The sequence below is a fragment of the Leptinotarsa decemlineata genome, unplaced genomic scaffold, assembly GCF_025532065.1.
Source record: "Leptinotarsa decemlineata unplaced genomic scaffold, Ldec_3_MD MMD2_tig00000505_RagTag_RagTag, whole genome shotgun sequence".
NCBI classification, from domain to species: Eukaryota; Metazoa; Arthropoda; class Insecta; order Coleoptera; family Chrysomelidae; genus Leptinotarsa; species Leptinotarsa decemlineata.
In genome coordinates this window covers 886146-900164 of record NW_027412549.1, presented here as the reverse complement: position 1 = coordinate 900164, position 14019 = coordinate 886146, and the positions used below count along the sequence as shown (strand labels likewise).

The 14019-nt window shown below is 33.2% G+C and overlaps 1 protein-coding gene across 1 annotated transcript; it reads right to left on the bottom strand.

Annotated features, from left to right (window-relative positions):
* Nucleotides 1-113: 113 nt before the first annotated feature.
* LOC111518263 (putative ammonium transporter 2) lies at nucleotides 114-13883 on the bottom strand. Its single transcript, XM_074173738.1, is given in 12 exon segments — nucleotides 114-872; nucleotides 874-1029; nucleotides 1782-1960; nucleotides 3623-3700; nucleotides 5557-5614; nucleotides 5669-5739; nucleotides 6141-6330; nucleotides 6463-6626; nucleotides 11711-11856; nucleotides 12131-12329; nucleotides 12415-12501; nucleotides 13060-13883. Coding segments are annotated over 12 exon segments (1629 nt in total). The 5' UTR covers nucleotides 13178-13883; the 3' UTR covers nucleotides 114-689.
* Between the last annotated feature and the right edge of the window lie 136 nt (nucleotides 13884-14019).

The following is a 14019-nucleotide window of genomic DNA, read 5'->3' as shown; positions in this document are numbered from 1 at the left end:
TAATACATACAGCCAGGTTCAGTCTTCAATATTAAAATTTATACTTACTCTCAACTCTCAACACACAATCGAGGATAAATGGTACGACAGAAGAAATTACAAGAAACATAAAAATTACAATATTTTTGCTTATATTTATTTGAATTAGATGAATGGTATCGGAGAATACTCATGAAAAAACTATATCACTGCAATATCAATGTAAACTTCATTTGAGATTAGCAAGAGTACGTGATGGCGAGCGATCGCGCAGGTATAGACTCTCACAACTAAATAACTATTGGATTACGATAAGCTCCTTGCCGGCCAGTGTCGTACCTATAATTAGTTTTAATTAGGGTAATAAATGGAAGATGACTTCATTGTAATTTCTTTTCATATTTCATTTAGTATTATAGGTAGTAGTACAGTTCATTAAAATGTTATATAATAAAACAATTATCCAAAAATAAACTTTTGCTAGGCAATGACACTTTTTCAGAAACACCACAAATTATTCAAACAATGCCAAACGCCAACAGCATTGGAGGACAAGTAATGATACGCCTCTGTACAAAGCATTTGTATGTCTTGCAAGAGCTGTAGTGGGAGTTACATTAAAAATTAGTTTGTGCGCATGGGGGCGCGCTCGCCATCACTTTTGGCGCTTGCTACAGTATTTTCATGACTTGATTAGTAATAAATAAAAATTAATCCAACCACGCAACATGAGGGGTTATTCCATAATCAGTTTCATTACAAAGATTTGTCACTTTCATTTTGAAATTCTCAGTGGATCTTTTGGATAATCTTCTCGGATGAGTTTTATTTTTTGGAAATAAATTCTTGGCAACATTGATCCCTAAATTTTTGTTTTTGGTTACTTGTCTCAAAAATTTTCGATAACGTGTATCTCTTCTTTTTAGCCATTGTTTTTACCATTTCCAGGTGTTTATCGTGTCCCGGATTCAACCCTACATTATTCAATTGTTCTACATCAGTAGTATCAAGAACTGGTCGGAAAGCAGAAAGAGCCCGGGAAACCCCTACCTGAAATGAAATTGTCATATTAACGTTTTCAAAAAAACAGACAACAAGATGTGTTTTTTGAGTAAGTTATAATGGATTTTCATCAAAGTTGTTTTCTGGCGTATAATCGTATTTGAGGGTGTATTCAAAAACGATTCGTAGTGTTAACAATAAGATTCGCCAGAATGGAATGATTCAATTTGTGTCAGATGTAAATTTGAATAATAAAAACAAACTTCTCAATTTTCTCTAACCTCAATTAGAATCGGATTTTGGCATACAATGTTTTGCATTGATATTACAAATGTACTTGTGATGGAAGATCAGTTTGATCTTCCCCTTGACGATGATCACTTGGTGATCGAAACACGTGTCGAGGTGTTAAAATAACGGTTTGGTGTTGGGAAAAAACTTCAGTAATATTCATTACAAATGTAGCTGCATATTTTAAACCAGTGTACCAGAACGTACAACTGACGCAACGTAATGTCAAATTCCTCTTCAAAACTAACCTCACGCTAGTTTTGAATCATGTTCAAATCATAGTTGATGTGACGTCATTGTTTCAACGCCAGAAGGAATGTATTTCAACCACAAGACAAATAGGTTTTAAATACATCAGCGCCAGAAAACGCCTCAAGTATCAGTCAGTTTTATCATATGCGATAGTATTTTTTTTTTCAATTTCAAGTCAATGAAGCTTGAATATATTCAGAATGATAAAATCAAATACTATTAAAAAAGTACTACTAAATATCACTAACTACATTTACTTGTCCGTGCTTGACCAAATGTTCTGTTAAGTCTGCACCCAACAGTTCTACGTGGACATCCATTCTGATTGTTATGAATTTATTTATTATCCATAATAAAATTACAGTTGATATAATGCCCCAAGATAGTAAGCAAAGGGCTGTTAGACATTGGACTCCAAAGAGATACCAGCCTCCACCTGGAAATAGTATTTTCTCATTAATGTTCATCATTACCATGATTCCTGGAACAGTTTTTTCATTAAAAAAATATTTTGTACAACTGCTATAAAAACATCAATGAACACAATGGAAAAAAACCTGAAAGTGAATAATTTTATACATTTATGTGAAATTTGTTTGCATGGTTTAGACTATGTGAAAAATATGGTGTATTTAATATTTTATTCATACACCGATATCTTCGCTATAAAAGAGGGTTCCAAAGCGCCAACAGTTTCTGTAAATCTGGATTAAGGAGGCCATGGTTTTCGGTGGTAGTCTGTCAGATGTATTTTAAAGTATTGAGCGAAAGTTAATTTTTGTAGGGATATCAAAGTTTTTTTATAGACTTTTTTGATAAAGAAGTATCATTCATAAAACCTGTTCCGAACATGAACGCTCATCCAAATTCTTTCGTGAATTCAACAATAAATGCAATAGAAAATAAATAATTGAAAATCAAATGACCCTACAGACAGCTTCACCAATTCAACAGCCACCAATTCAACAATCACCAATTCGACCATTATTAATTCAACAACCACCTACACCTTTCACAACTAACGTTACACTTCATAATACATGACTACTTGGAAAGATAAGGCCGATCTGAAGATAAATATGATGCTAGAACTTCTTATAAAACAAAAAATACACTGAGATCTATACTCACACATAGGTAATAGGTACAAAAATCCAACAACACAGAAAGAAATATAAAAAACTTACATTCATAGATATTCTGTTCTTTTGGTAAGAGTTATAATGGGCAATTATTAGGATCAACATTTGCAGAACTAATTTTGAAATCAGACAGTTAACATCGAGTTGAATGGAATACCTACTCCTCCCGATTTTAAAGAAAATGACAAAAATTTGGCGCTAGTTATTTTACCACGGTCTGAGGGAACATAAAAGATATATCAGCAGATTCAAAAAAAACCAAATCATCCTCTGAATTGGTGTTTCAACCGTTTTTAAACTATTTTGACTTTTCAAAGAAAATTGCTGATAAACAAGCTTTAATAATTGTAACTCTCTTGATATGTTATTTTTGATACCAATCAGAAAATTTGAAACTATCACTTTTGGAAGAAAGTTGACTCTGGTAATTTTTTTAAACCAGTATTATCAAAAATAAAAATCAACTAAACCTAACCTAATCTCCGAAAGGGATGTATTCAAATGTTCTCATTGATGGCAATGATCGCATATCAAAAGAGATGAAATTATGAAGTTTCATCTAAATATTCCGATTGGAAGGCTAACGGGTAGAATCAAATTTTCTCATTGGTAGCAATGTTTAATAACAAAGATGAACATACGAAGTTTGATTGGAAAATTCCGATGGTAAGGCTTTGACAGGCAAATATTTTGAAAAATCACATTGGTAAACTACCCCCATATATAAGGGTGGATTTCATTGCTTTTTTTCTGGTCAGAAAAGTATTTTCTCCCGTAATAATTTCAAATTAATGAAATTTCAATTTGGTTTCCAAATCAGGAAAGACAGAATCAATTTACTCTGAAATAGGTAATTATTTTGATAACGGCAAAAACCAAAAACCACTAACCACTGTATCATAATACAGTTTTCTTCACTGGCTTTTAGTTAAACTCAAAATATATAAACAGCACACCTTTTATTAAACCGCTTCTTCCATTCGTTGTACCCAGAGGATAAGGATTTTCAGCAAATATTCCTACTGCAATAATTCCTAAAAAGGTATATATGATGAAACAATTATATGTCATACAGAACATGTTGCGAATTTAACTTTCTTATTCTACCAATTGAACGATTTGTGTAGGTACCTAGTTACTGTTTTTTTTTGTTCGAAAAGAAATCTAAAAAAAAAGTAATTATTGTGAAATTAATATGTTCTTTGTCGAATCAACAGTAAACAGATTTTTTTAAACTATCGAGGATATGTATCAATATTTTTCATTTTATTTTCAACCAAGATAGCGCGCGCATTTATATTTGATTGGGATCCAATGAAGAAGATAAAATTATTTCCTTTTCCTTTACAAATACTTTTGAGGTATAGGGAAGATTCAAATTTTTTAATCGATATCCTAACACTAAAAAAACTTGTATCAAGCCGTAGTATGTGTTCCTTCCCGAAAGATAGTCAACTATTTGACAATAGAAAATCGTCCAATCTTGGAGCAGTTATTTTCCAGAAAATTGGTTGTTCATAGCGTGGTTTGTCGAAATTAAAAACGGAAGTCGAAAACATTTCATGTTTTGTCATGAGACAATACCATTGTCGAAATCTGAAAAAAGCAATGTTCAAAAAGCATATGTTGTCTCCACAGTACCCATTTCTGCATGAGAGTGGAACGGGTTCCATTGTTTGTAAAAGTGCAGGTGCTCGAATGAAATGAATGCCATTTGATACAATAACATCTCAGTTTTCATTGGAGTTTCTAGAATTATTCAGCGTCTCCAGGAACGCGGACCAGGCCGTTTGTGAAATTTCATTTTATTCAAGTATAGGAACCCGAAGTCGAAACACCAAATATGAAATTGTTTTTCTGTTTTTTAATTATGGGCTAGTTCACTTTTACATCTTTTGTTTCCTGTTTTTACCTTTCATTTTATTATTTTGGTTGAGCAAATACTCATCGTCCCCTTCAGTCATAGATGTTTTGTGGCGCTCATGTATTCAAAATAACGTATTTGTCTGCGATTCAAATACATTCGTTCTGGCTTTGAAACGATGACGTCATATCAACTAAGATTGAAACGTATTCATGATGATTCAAAACTAACGTGAGATTGGTTTTGAAACGGAATTTGCCGTTACGTCAGTTGTCAGTTCCTACTTTATTTTGATGTAGTTTATAAAATGCTGAAAACTTTTTTCAATTACGCTTTAAGGGTGTAAAAAATAAATCTGGGAAATTATTACTTGCACATATCTGATTATAATTGAGGTTAGAGAAATTTGAAAAGCTTTTTTCCTACTCAAATTGAATCCTACTACGTCCTACTCAAATTGAATCATTTCATTCTGGCGAATCTTATTATTAATGACGTCAACACGAATCGTTTTTGAATACACGCTTAAATACGATTAAACGCCAGAAAACACCTCATAACTACAGAAGGGACAGTTGACAAGGGATTATATGCCTAATATCTATTGGTTTTATGTGTATTGAGATTGGGTTTTATATTATATTGAACTTTGTTTTCTTCAGTTATTTTCAATATCTTACACCATTTCATTCCGTAATATTCTATACTAGGTGCACATCATGCCTAACTATATTTGCACACAGTAAATGAAATGGTACATGAAATCGGTCAAACGAATCTGTAGCCAAATAGGATAGAAACATGTAATGTCCATTTCTCAAAAAACATGTACAAGAACTTACAAACGATTTCAATAAAATTGAGTTGATCAGTGAAGAAAGGTAGTTTTGGTTTCCCATATTTCTCTCTATAATAATGGCTTTCGCTACCATTGAGGCGCATTAGGCCATATTTATTTTTATATTTTGAACATCGGATTCAAGCAAAGTGACGTACAGAAGCACATGAATCTAATAAAAGTTTTACCCCAAATACCCCCAACGCCATGGACAGCACTGGCTCCAACAGGGTCATCTACGCCTGCCTAAGAAAATGGACATATCAAATTAAATAAAGATGTATAAAGATATTCACTTACCAAGTCAAAAAGAGGCATAGAGCCACATACTAATAGAGATCCGATAGTCCCAATTAAGGCTGCTTCCCAACCTTGAAAGTTAATATACACAGAAGATGTGAAAATAAATTTACTTTTTCTGTAGCGATACTTTGAAGAAAGAGAAGTATCATTGATGTAAATTAGAAAATCGGAGGTTTATTAGTCTGTTCACAAAACAGATGAAGTTATATAGTTGTAAGAGAATGCAACATTCGCATAATTTTTCACAGGTCCAATATTATTGATGGTCGACCATTTTCAGACACAGGAAACCTCATATTTCACTCTTATTTGTACCATCATGTCTTTGCGTTTGTATATTTTCATTTTATTCTCTGCAAAAATTGAGTTTTTTGTATTTGTGAATCTGGACTTTAACTTTGTGAACATGTAAACTACACATGATCACTTCATTCTGTTCGGTGAACGGACTATATTAAACTTCATTCACCTTTATAAAGGAAGCATCCTGCTGTTATGGACACAAGAGATCCAAGAATTCCATTAATAATATCGATAGCATCAATTTTTCCTTTCATTTTGATCATAGTATAAAAAATGCTTGCTGTACCGCCTCCAAAAGTAGACATCATCGTCATGACTGCTGCTCTAGCGGCATAATGCCATTTTTCACCACTCAACTGAAAAACGCCACTACATTATCGTATACCTACTGTCATATAATAAATATAGGATGTAGGTATAGTTTATTGGTCTTTAAGTAGTCAGTTGACTTCCCTAAATACTCGCAGATGTGTGATGTTACTACTTACCCCATAAGTACTACCTGAATTGAATGCCAACCAACCCCACCATAATACGAAAAGACCCATAACAGCGTTCACAGGATTCCCCAAAGGTAAAGGGGCAATTCCAGCATCGTACCTTCCCAGACGGGGTCCCAACATTAGCGCACTGGCAAAAGCTGCACTTCCACCTATTAGTGAAGGAATAAAAGTGTATTACCTGTCTCAAATCAAATTACCTACTTTGTAGGTAATATACTGGCATGAACGAATTGTTTTTTCAGATAATTTGATTTACAGCCAGTCTCCAAGTATGCCCACTCATTTTGTGTAATGAAACGTCTGTGAGGCAATAAAAACCATAGATTATCTATTGCTCACGGTACTGCTTGATAATATTGAATAAAACCTTGGTTATGAACAATTGGCCTGTAGCTAATTAATAGTTTCTATTTTATCAACTGACTAGCGACTCTACTGGCGCGCACACACAAAAAAATTGATATTTATGTACAAATTTTTTATACTTTGGGTCTTCCAATTTTATTGAAATAAAATAGTCCACATTACTTGCTGATAATTGAGCTTCGCATAAGTGAAAGAATTTTTAAAATCGATTAAGATGATTTTTGAGATTATCAATTATAAACAATCAACAAATCGCATCTATTTATTAGGTTAGATTAAATATGCGAATGTATGGCTCAGTGAATTATGTTATACGGTTATTTAATGAATAACTTTCATTGGTATGAGTAGTGTTCTATATCAAGCATTTGGTTAAATTATAATAGTTTCAGGATAGGTAGGTATGCACTTCGAATTAAACTTTGAAAATAGGCATTTTCATCACAATTTTTTTTCTTTTTTCTGTGCATATGCGTCAGCATGAGCTTAGTTTTTCATAGTTTTTTGTAAAGAAATGATTTAATATATCTTAGTATAACGAATCACATCAGAACAAGTTAGAAAAAAGAGCAAAACTATTTTACTTTTGTGTGTCCTAGTTGAAAAAAAAATTAAAGATTATTTGTTTGAAAACTATAAAACGGTGTTATAGAGTAAGAGTTTTAAATCATTTGAAATCACTGTTTTATAAACTTTTAAAAACCTTGTTAATATCGTTAAAAATAATTAAATGAAGTAAAGTGTGTGGCTGAAGTGATACTGGTTTCCGATCGAATATAGAAAATAGATACACCAATCAATAATGTATTTTATAATATATATAATAATGATACATATTTTCAGCATTATGACCCTAAAGTTAGCGTTAAAATTATAATTACTCTTTTAAATATTATGTATGATTGGTGATCAATTTCTAATTTAATTTTGAAATTTTTGCTATTGGCGACAATGAAATGTTATAACTTATTAAGAACACTTCTCCAACAAATTAACGAACCACATTGAATTTCAAAATATTTTGTTTGCGTTAATAAAAACTCCTACTACAATGTTATATTTGTCAAATCCCTCGTATATGCAATTTGTGAATGCGATATATTTCGACTATGGTTCATGCTTTAGTTTTTATCCGCAAAAATATAAAAAAGAAGCACGAAGTGTACCTACCTATTTAGTTCGCAAATCTGAACGAGTTTAAGACGTGTATTTATTCGATTACCTACTGTTTACTTCTAAAGGATTCTTTTTTGTATTTATTATGGAGCGTCAATCACGTAATTTAACCCGTGATGAATGTGCCCAAGCACTAATACTTTGGAAGAAGGCTGGAGTTACCGACGAATTACTCCTCAATTCAATGTGTTCCACACATACATCACACGTATCTTGCAAAGATTCCGTGAAACATGCGATCATGCTCGTAGATCAGGGTAAGGACGAAATCGAGTAACTACCCCTATTCAGGATGGATGTTTGAGGATTTTAGCACTTCGACAACGATTTGTTACACATCAAAGTCTACAAATTCAGTTTCGTAACGTGCATGCTATACAAATCACTACGGAAACTGTTCGCCAGCGACTTGGGAAGTACAACATATAACACCTAGGATTGCAGCCCGGGCCCTCTATTAACTGCAGACAATCGTGAGGTGAGACTAAGTACGTTTTGCCAGGGAACACGTCAATTGGTTAGAGGCTGACTGGGTACGAGTGTTGTTCACCGATGAGTCCCGATTTTGTTTACACAATAACGACAGACGTGTGTTACGACGTCCCAATGAACGATATGTAACTTTTCACAAACCACATTATTTGGTGGAGGCTCCTTTATGGCGTGGGATAGTATTTCTTTGACCGCACATACGGACCTCGTGGTTATACACAATGGGTCCGTTACAGCTTAAAGGTATGCAATGGAGATCTTGGAGCAACACGTAGTACCATTCGCCCCTTATATCGGCGAAAATGTCTTACTAATGCAAGACAACGCCAGATCCTATGTTGCACAGATAGTCAGAATTTACCTCGAAGAGGTTGAAATTAACATCATGGCAACTTCTTTCCAACAATATTTTGTTTGCAGTTTACTTTTACGTCAACCCTCGATTGGACACAGTAGAGGAGAGTGACCAAATATGTAATACTACTTTGTTTATTAGACATAATTTGCCCAAAAGTTACAAATAAAAAACATTTTGTAGTCATTAATAATAATCATATATTTACGCTTCATTTTGTAACAAGTGTTGGTTACATTAACTAATTTTAAATAAAATTTAAATAAAAAACTAAATAATGATAAAGGTATCTAAATGTGGAATAGGTACCCCATGTATGGAATACTATAAACACTATGAAATTTTAACTTTGACTTAAACGATATTCTTTGGAAACATTGGTATAACATAGAAAGGAACACAAATTTTTTGCAAAAATCATAAATTCAGGCATCATACTCTGGTTCTGGATTTTTTTTTCTTTGGACATTTATTTTCTTTCTTCTATGAGGTCGTTCTTGTAAGATGAAGATGTGATGACTGCTGCAACAGATGTTTTTTTCTCTCTTTCAGAAGGTTTACTTTTCTTTTTTGGTACTGGAGAAACTACTGTGAGAAATTCCGGAAGTTGAGGGCACAAGTTCAATATTTGTATCTTGTCTGGATGTAGAAACTTCAGTTAAAGGCTTACTATCATCAGAGGTGTTCTAAGATTGGCCATCAATTCTTCTGAAGGTTGGAAACTTGTCATTGGTGTAACGTCGACTGTGCAACCATCTTCAACTGCATCTTGTTCCGTTGGCTGCTATCTCACCCTTTTTTACTTTTAAATAAGCCCTACCAAATAGCTCCACAATATCATATAAGGGCTTAGTGCAGTGTTTCTCAAACTTTTCGAATTCACGGCTCCTTTATGTTTTTTGAAGGTTATTGCGGCGCCCCGAACATAAAGACTATACTAGATATTTAATTAATAAAAGTAGGTAGGTGGCTGTCTGAACGGATTGCATTTTGCAATTACCGATATTATCATATTATCAGAGGATTTTATTATTAGGTACCGACGTATTACCTTTACTCTCAGTTATCTATGTTGTAAAACGTTGTACCTTGAGACTCACCCGTGGCCCACGGCGCCCCACTTTCAGAAACACTGGCTTAGTGGTCTATTGTTGTCTCTGATCCACATTCGTATTTCTTCACTGTAATACGTTTTCAGAGGTCCCATAAACGTTCTGTCTAGTGGCTGGAGCTTGTGGGTTGTGTAAGGAGGTAAGGACAGAATGTCTACATTATTTTTCCTAGCAAGTTCTATCACGTCGATGTTACGAGTATGGGAAAAATTACCATCTAAAATCAGTAATACTTTCGATTCCGGAATAGGGTTGGTATGTTTAATAGGAGGTTTGAACCACTCAGTAAATATGCTCATTTGGATCCATCCTGACGGATGTGCAATGCCAACAGTGCCTCTCATTAGCTGATCATTAATATTCTTACGAGGGAATTTAATAAAGGGAGGTACAAAATGACCAGTAGCGTTCATATCAACAGCAATTGTCATAAATGAATCCCTTTCAGCTGAGGTTAGTGAAGCTATCTGCCGTTTCCCTCTATGGGCAACCACTTGGGTATCTTGCTGTGTAACACGGTAGCCCGTCAACATGATATATGCGGTTTGGACTATATTTTTCTTGGGCATAAGGGCCTTTAAGAAGATTAAAGAATGTGTCTACTTTTTCTTCGCTGAATCCAAATGCTCTAGCAAAAGATGTGCCAGTTGGTCTTCTCACTGATAGTTTGTCCTTATGGCGCTTAAGAAATAGCTCAAGCCATTTCTTTTCAGCCAATCCTGTGTCACCAAACGGATTTCTCAACTGATTACAGCTTGCCAACATGTACGCCATTCTTCGAACATCGCTTCCCGTCAAGCCGTGAAACTTGCTCTCCATAGTTAAAATGTAGTCCATCAAAGTATTTTCAAGAGTTGTCCCTAAAACAGTTGACCTCAGTGTAGTGTAACTGCGGCTTATTCTGGCGGTAGTTCGTTTTTCTGGCATAATCGAAACAAGGTAGACCTCGGCACACCAAAGTGTTTTGCAGCTCACAATCAACTCATTTTTTCTCTCTTACTAATTTAATAGCTTGCGCCATGTCCTCTGGATTCCAGTCTTTTCGTTTTGTGTTTGAGATATCATTCTAATGAAAAATACTTTCAATTTATAATTAACGCAATCATCTAATACTCAAAAGAACCAATTATGGAATATTCCATAATTGGATACTATGATTTGTCCATATTTGAATTTTCCAACTACTTAAAACTGACATTTATATTTGATAAGTTAATACAATGAAATACCGCTAAAACCCACAAAAGAACATCTAAATAATGTCTACAAAGGTATAACAACAATACTGTGCATTTTTTATGCAAAAAATACGTGTTTTTTACATACCTCAGAAAGTTATGCGACAGCGACACAATATACAGCTACTGTGAAGAAAGGGCTCGCTCGACTAACATGTTATGACCTGTACGCGCGGACGCGAATACGTAGAAAGTGACGAACACTGTTTACTGCGTGTGTCACTTTCCGTTTGATAGAAATGCCTGTATTCCATATTAGGGATACTATTCCATATACGGTCACTCTCCTCTACTACGATTAGTAGTAGATCCTATGTAGGATCCTGAAAATGTTTCATTTCTTCTCTGACTAAATAAAATTGATTCATTGAAGTGGTGCGTTAATTCCTTGGAGAAGTGTTTTAATATGTATAACATTACGATAACTTACTCACTAGATCACTAGGACAATTTAGCGACCTTATGAATTGTTTACAATTATGTACAAAATTTACCAATTAGGTGCACAGCTCCTGATCCTGCAATGTCAACAGCTCCAAGAGCCTTTAAAAATCCGTGGTCGCCCCATATCCAACCAGCAGGGATACAATATATTGCAGTATTCAGAAAACTGAACATACAGTACGCTTTAAAATTACATCTGAAACCAACACAATATATATATATATATATATATATATATATATATATATATATATATATGTAGGTATATATATAGGTATTTTTTATTGTTAGCATACAATATAGTATGAAGGTGGAATGAACTCGTCATACAAATCAAAATTGATTTGGTTCACGGCATTTGTGCCATCATGAAAGGTACAATTTGTCACTAATATGATTAAAATATATATATATATATATATATATATATATATATATATATATATATATATATATATCTATATATATACCTTTCTGCCATAGCCCCGCTAACTATTGTTGTCGCCGTGGTAGCAAAAGATAATTGAAATATGAATGCTGCGTAGATTGCACCTTTTAATGGATCCTTCAACGAAGGATCTATGAAGAAGTCTCCAAGAGCTATAAAACCATTATTCAAGTCGCTTCTACCAAAAGAAAAAGCGAAACCAAACATCCAGTACGTCAAACCTATAATCCCAAATGAGAAATTATTGATTTTCGTTATTATATTACTCTTAAACCCACTACTGATATGGAAAGGGGTATAACTCACCGCCTAATACAATGTCTACTACATTTTTCATCATAATATTGACTTCGTTTTTGATGGAAACACAACCTGATTCAAGCATACCAAATCCTGGAATATTAAAAAAATAACAGAAAAAATGTATTTCAACAATATAGGTTTGCTGAAAAAAAATGGCTAAATCTGCTCTAAATTGTTTTTCATTATAACCGAACCCACACCTGTGAATTATATAAACTAAGATCTGAAGTATTTGAATTTTTTCTTTTTTTTTACACACATTTTGAACAGTATTTATATTTGTTGTGAGACGTAAACTTCTAGTTTAGAAACTTTTTATATATATTTTACTTTTTCTATATGACGACATTAATTTTATTTTTATATTTTTTATGTATTCGCAAGATTTTATGCTAATATATTGGAGACGAGATGTAAATTAGTAATTAACAATTTTGTATGTATGTGTGTGTATATGTATGTTGTATCATAGCACATGTATGTATATATATGTTATTGCTTTATGACAATCTACAAGTGACAACAAATCAATTTTATTTTTAGATTTTATTGATTTCTTTTAAAATTGTTACTCACTGAAATGTATTATTAGTCTTTGACTAAATAAAGGATTTATATATAAAAAAAAAAATAATATAATATCCTCACCCGTCTGCATTGTGAATATCATAAATGAACTTGTTATCACCCAATTTGTGTCCTCGGGATTGATATCATACAACCATGGTATAGTTTTGGTGGATTCATTTGTCTTCGATTCGTCCATGTTATTTGAATTTACTAGTTGTAATGAGGTAGATTTTAACCGCTACATGTCATTGTTGTCGCATTTTTCTCGAGTAAACAAGTAAATATTTGATTGCGGTAGTCTTCACATAATTGTACAGCAATCTTCTTAATTCATAATTGATCAACCCTTGTATGTTGCGTTCTGTTTCTCATTATGTATATATAAAAATTTAATAGAAATAATAGGGTAGTTTGGAACACTTTGTTGGAAACAGTGATTAAAGAACTGACATTCAACACTTTTCTTTGTCAGGGTGCAAGATGATTATCAACTGCCATGCAAATTCTAGAACAGGAAAAAGACCAGAAGTCCTTGTATTGTCCAGCTATTCCTGGATTTCAGTTAATTCTTAAAAACAATGTAAATTCCTACTGGCATTCAAAAATCAAAATCCACACTTAAAGCCAGAAATATCTTTCGAAATGAATGATTTTACAATTTTGATAATTGATTCATTGAATCATAAAAAAAATAATAGTAGCCCTTCTGCACCCTCGAAAAGATTAAAACTTTCCACTACCTTCCTCATCATCATGCACCTGGGATTAGAATTTCATATTGAAAGGTTAGTATCAATTAGAAGGTTCAAAGAAAACGTTGTGTATTGTCATATTTTATATTGGAAAACATCAATCCTCCGAGATACATAGAAAGTAGAAACTTTGACAAATTAAAAACCTTATATACAAATATATTACATCTTCTATTATTGTTTCTTCACTCATAACAATTTCAATTTACCAAGGGTAATAGAGAGACATTCATCAGCTCGAACATTGATATAAATCATGATGAAAACAGTTTCAAAAAAAAAGGCA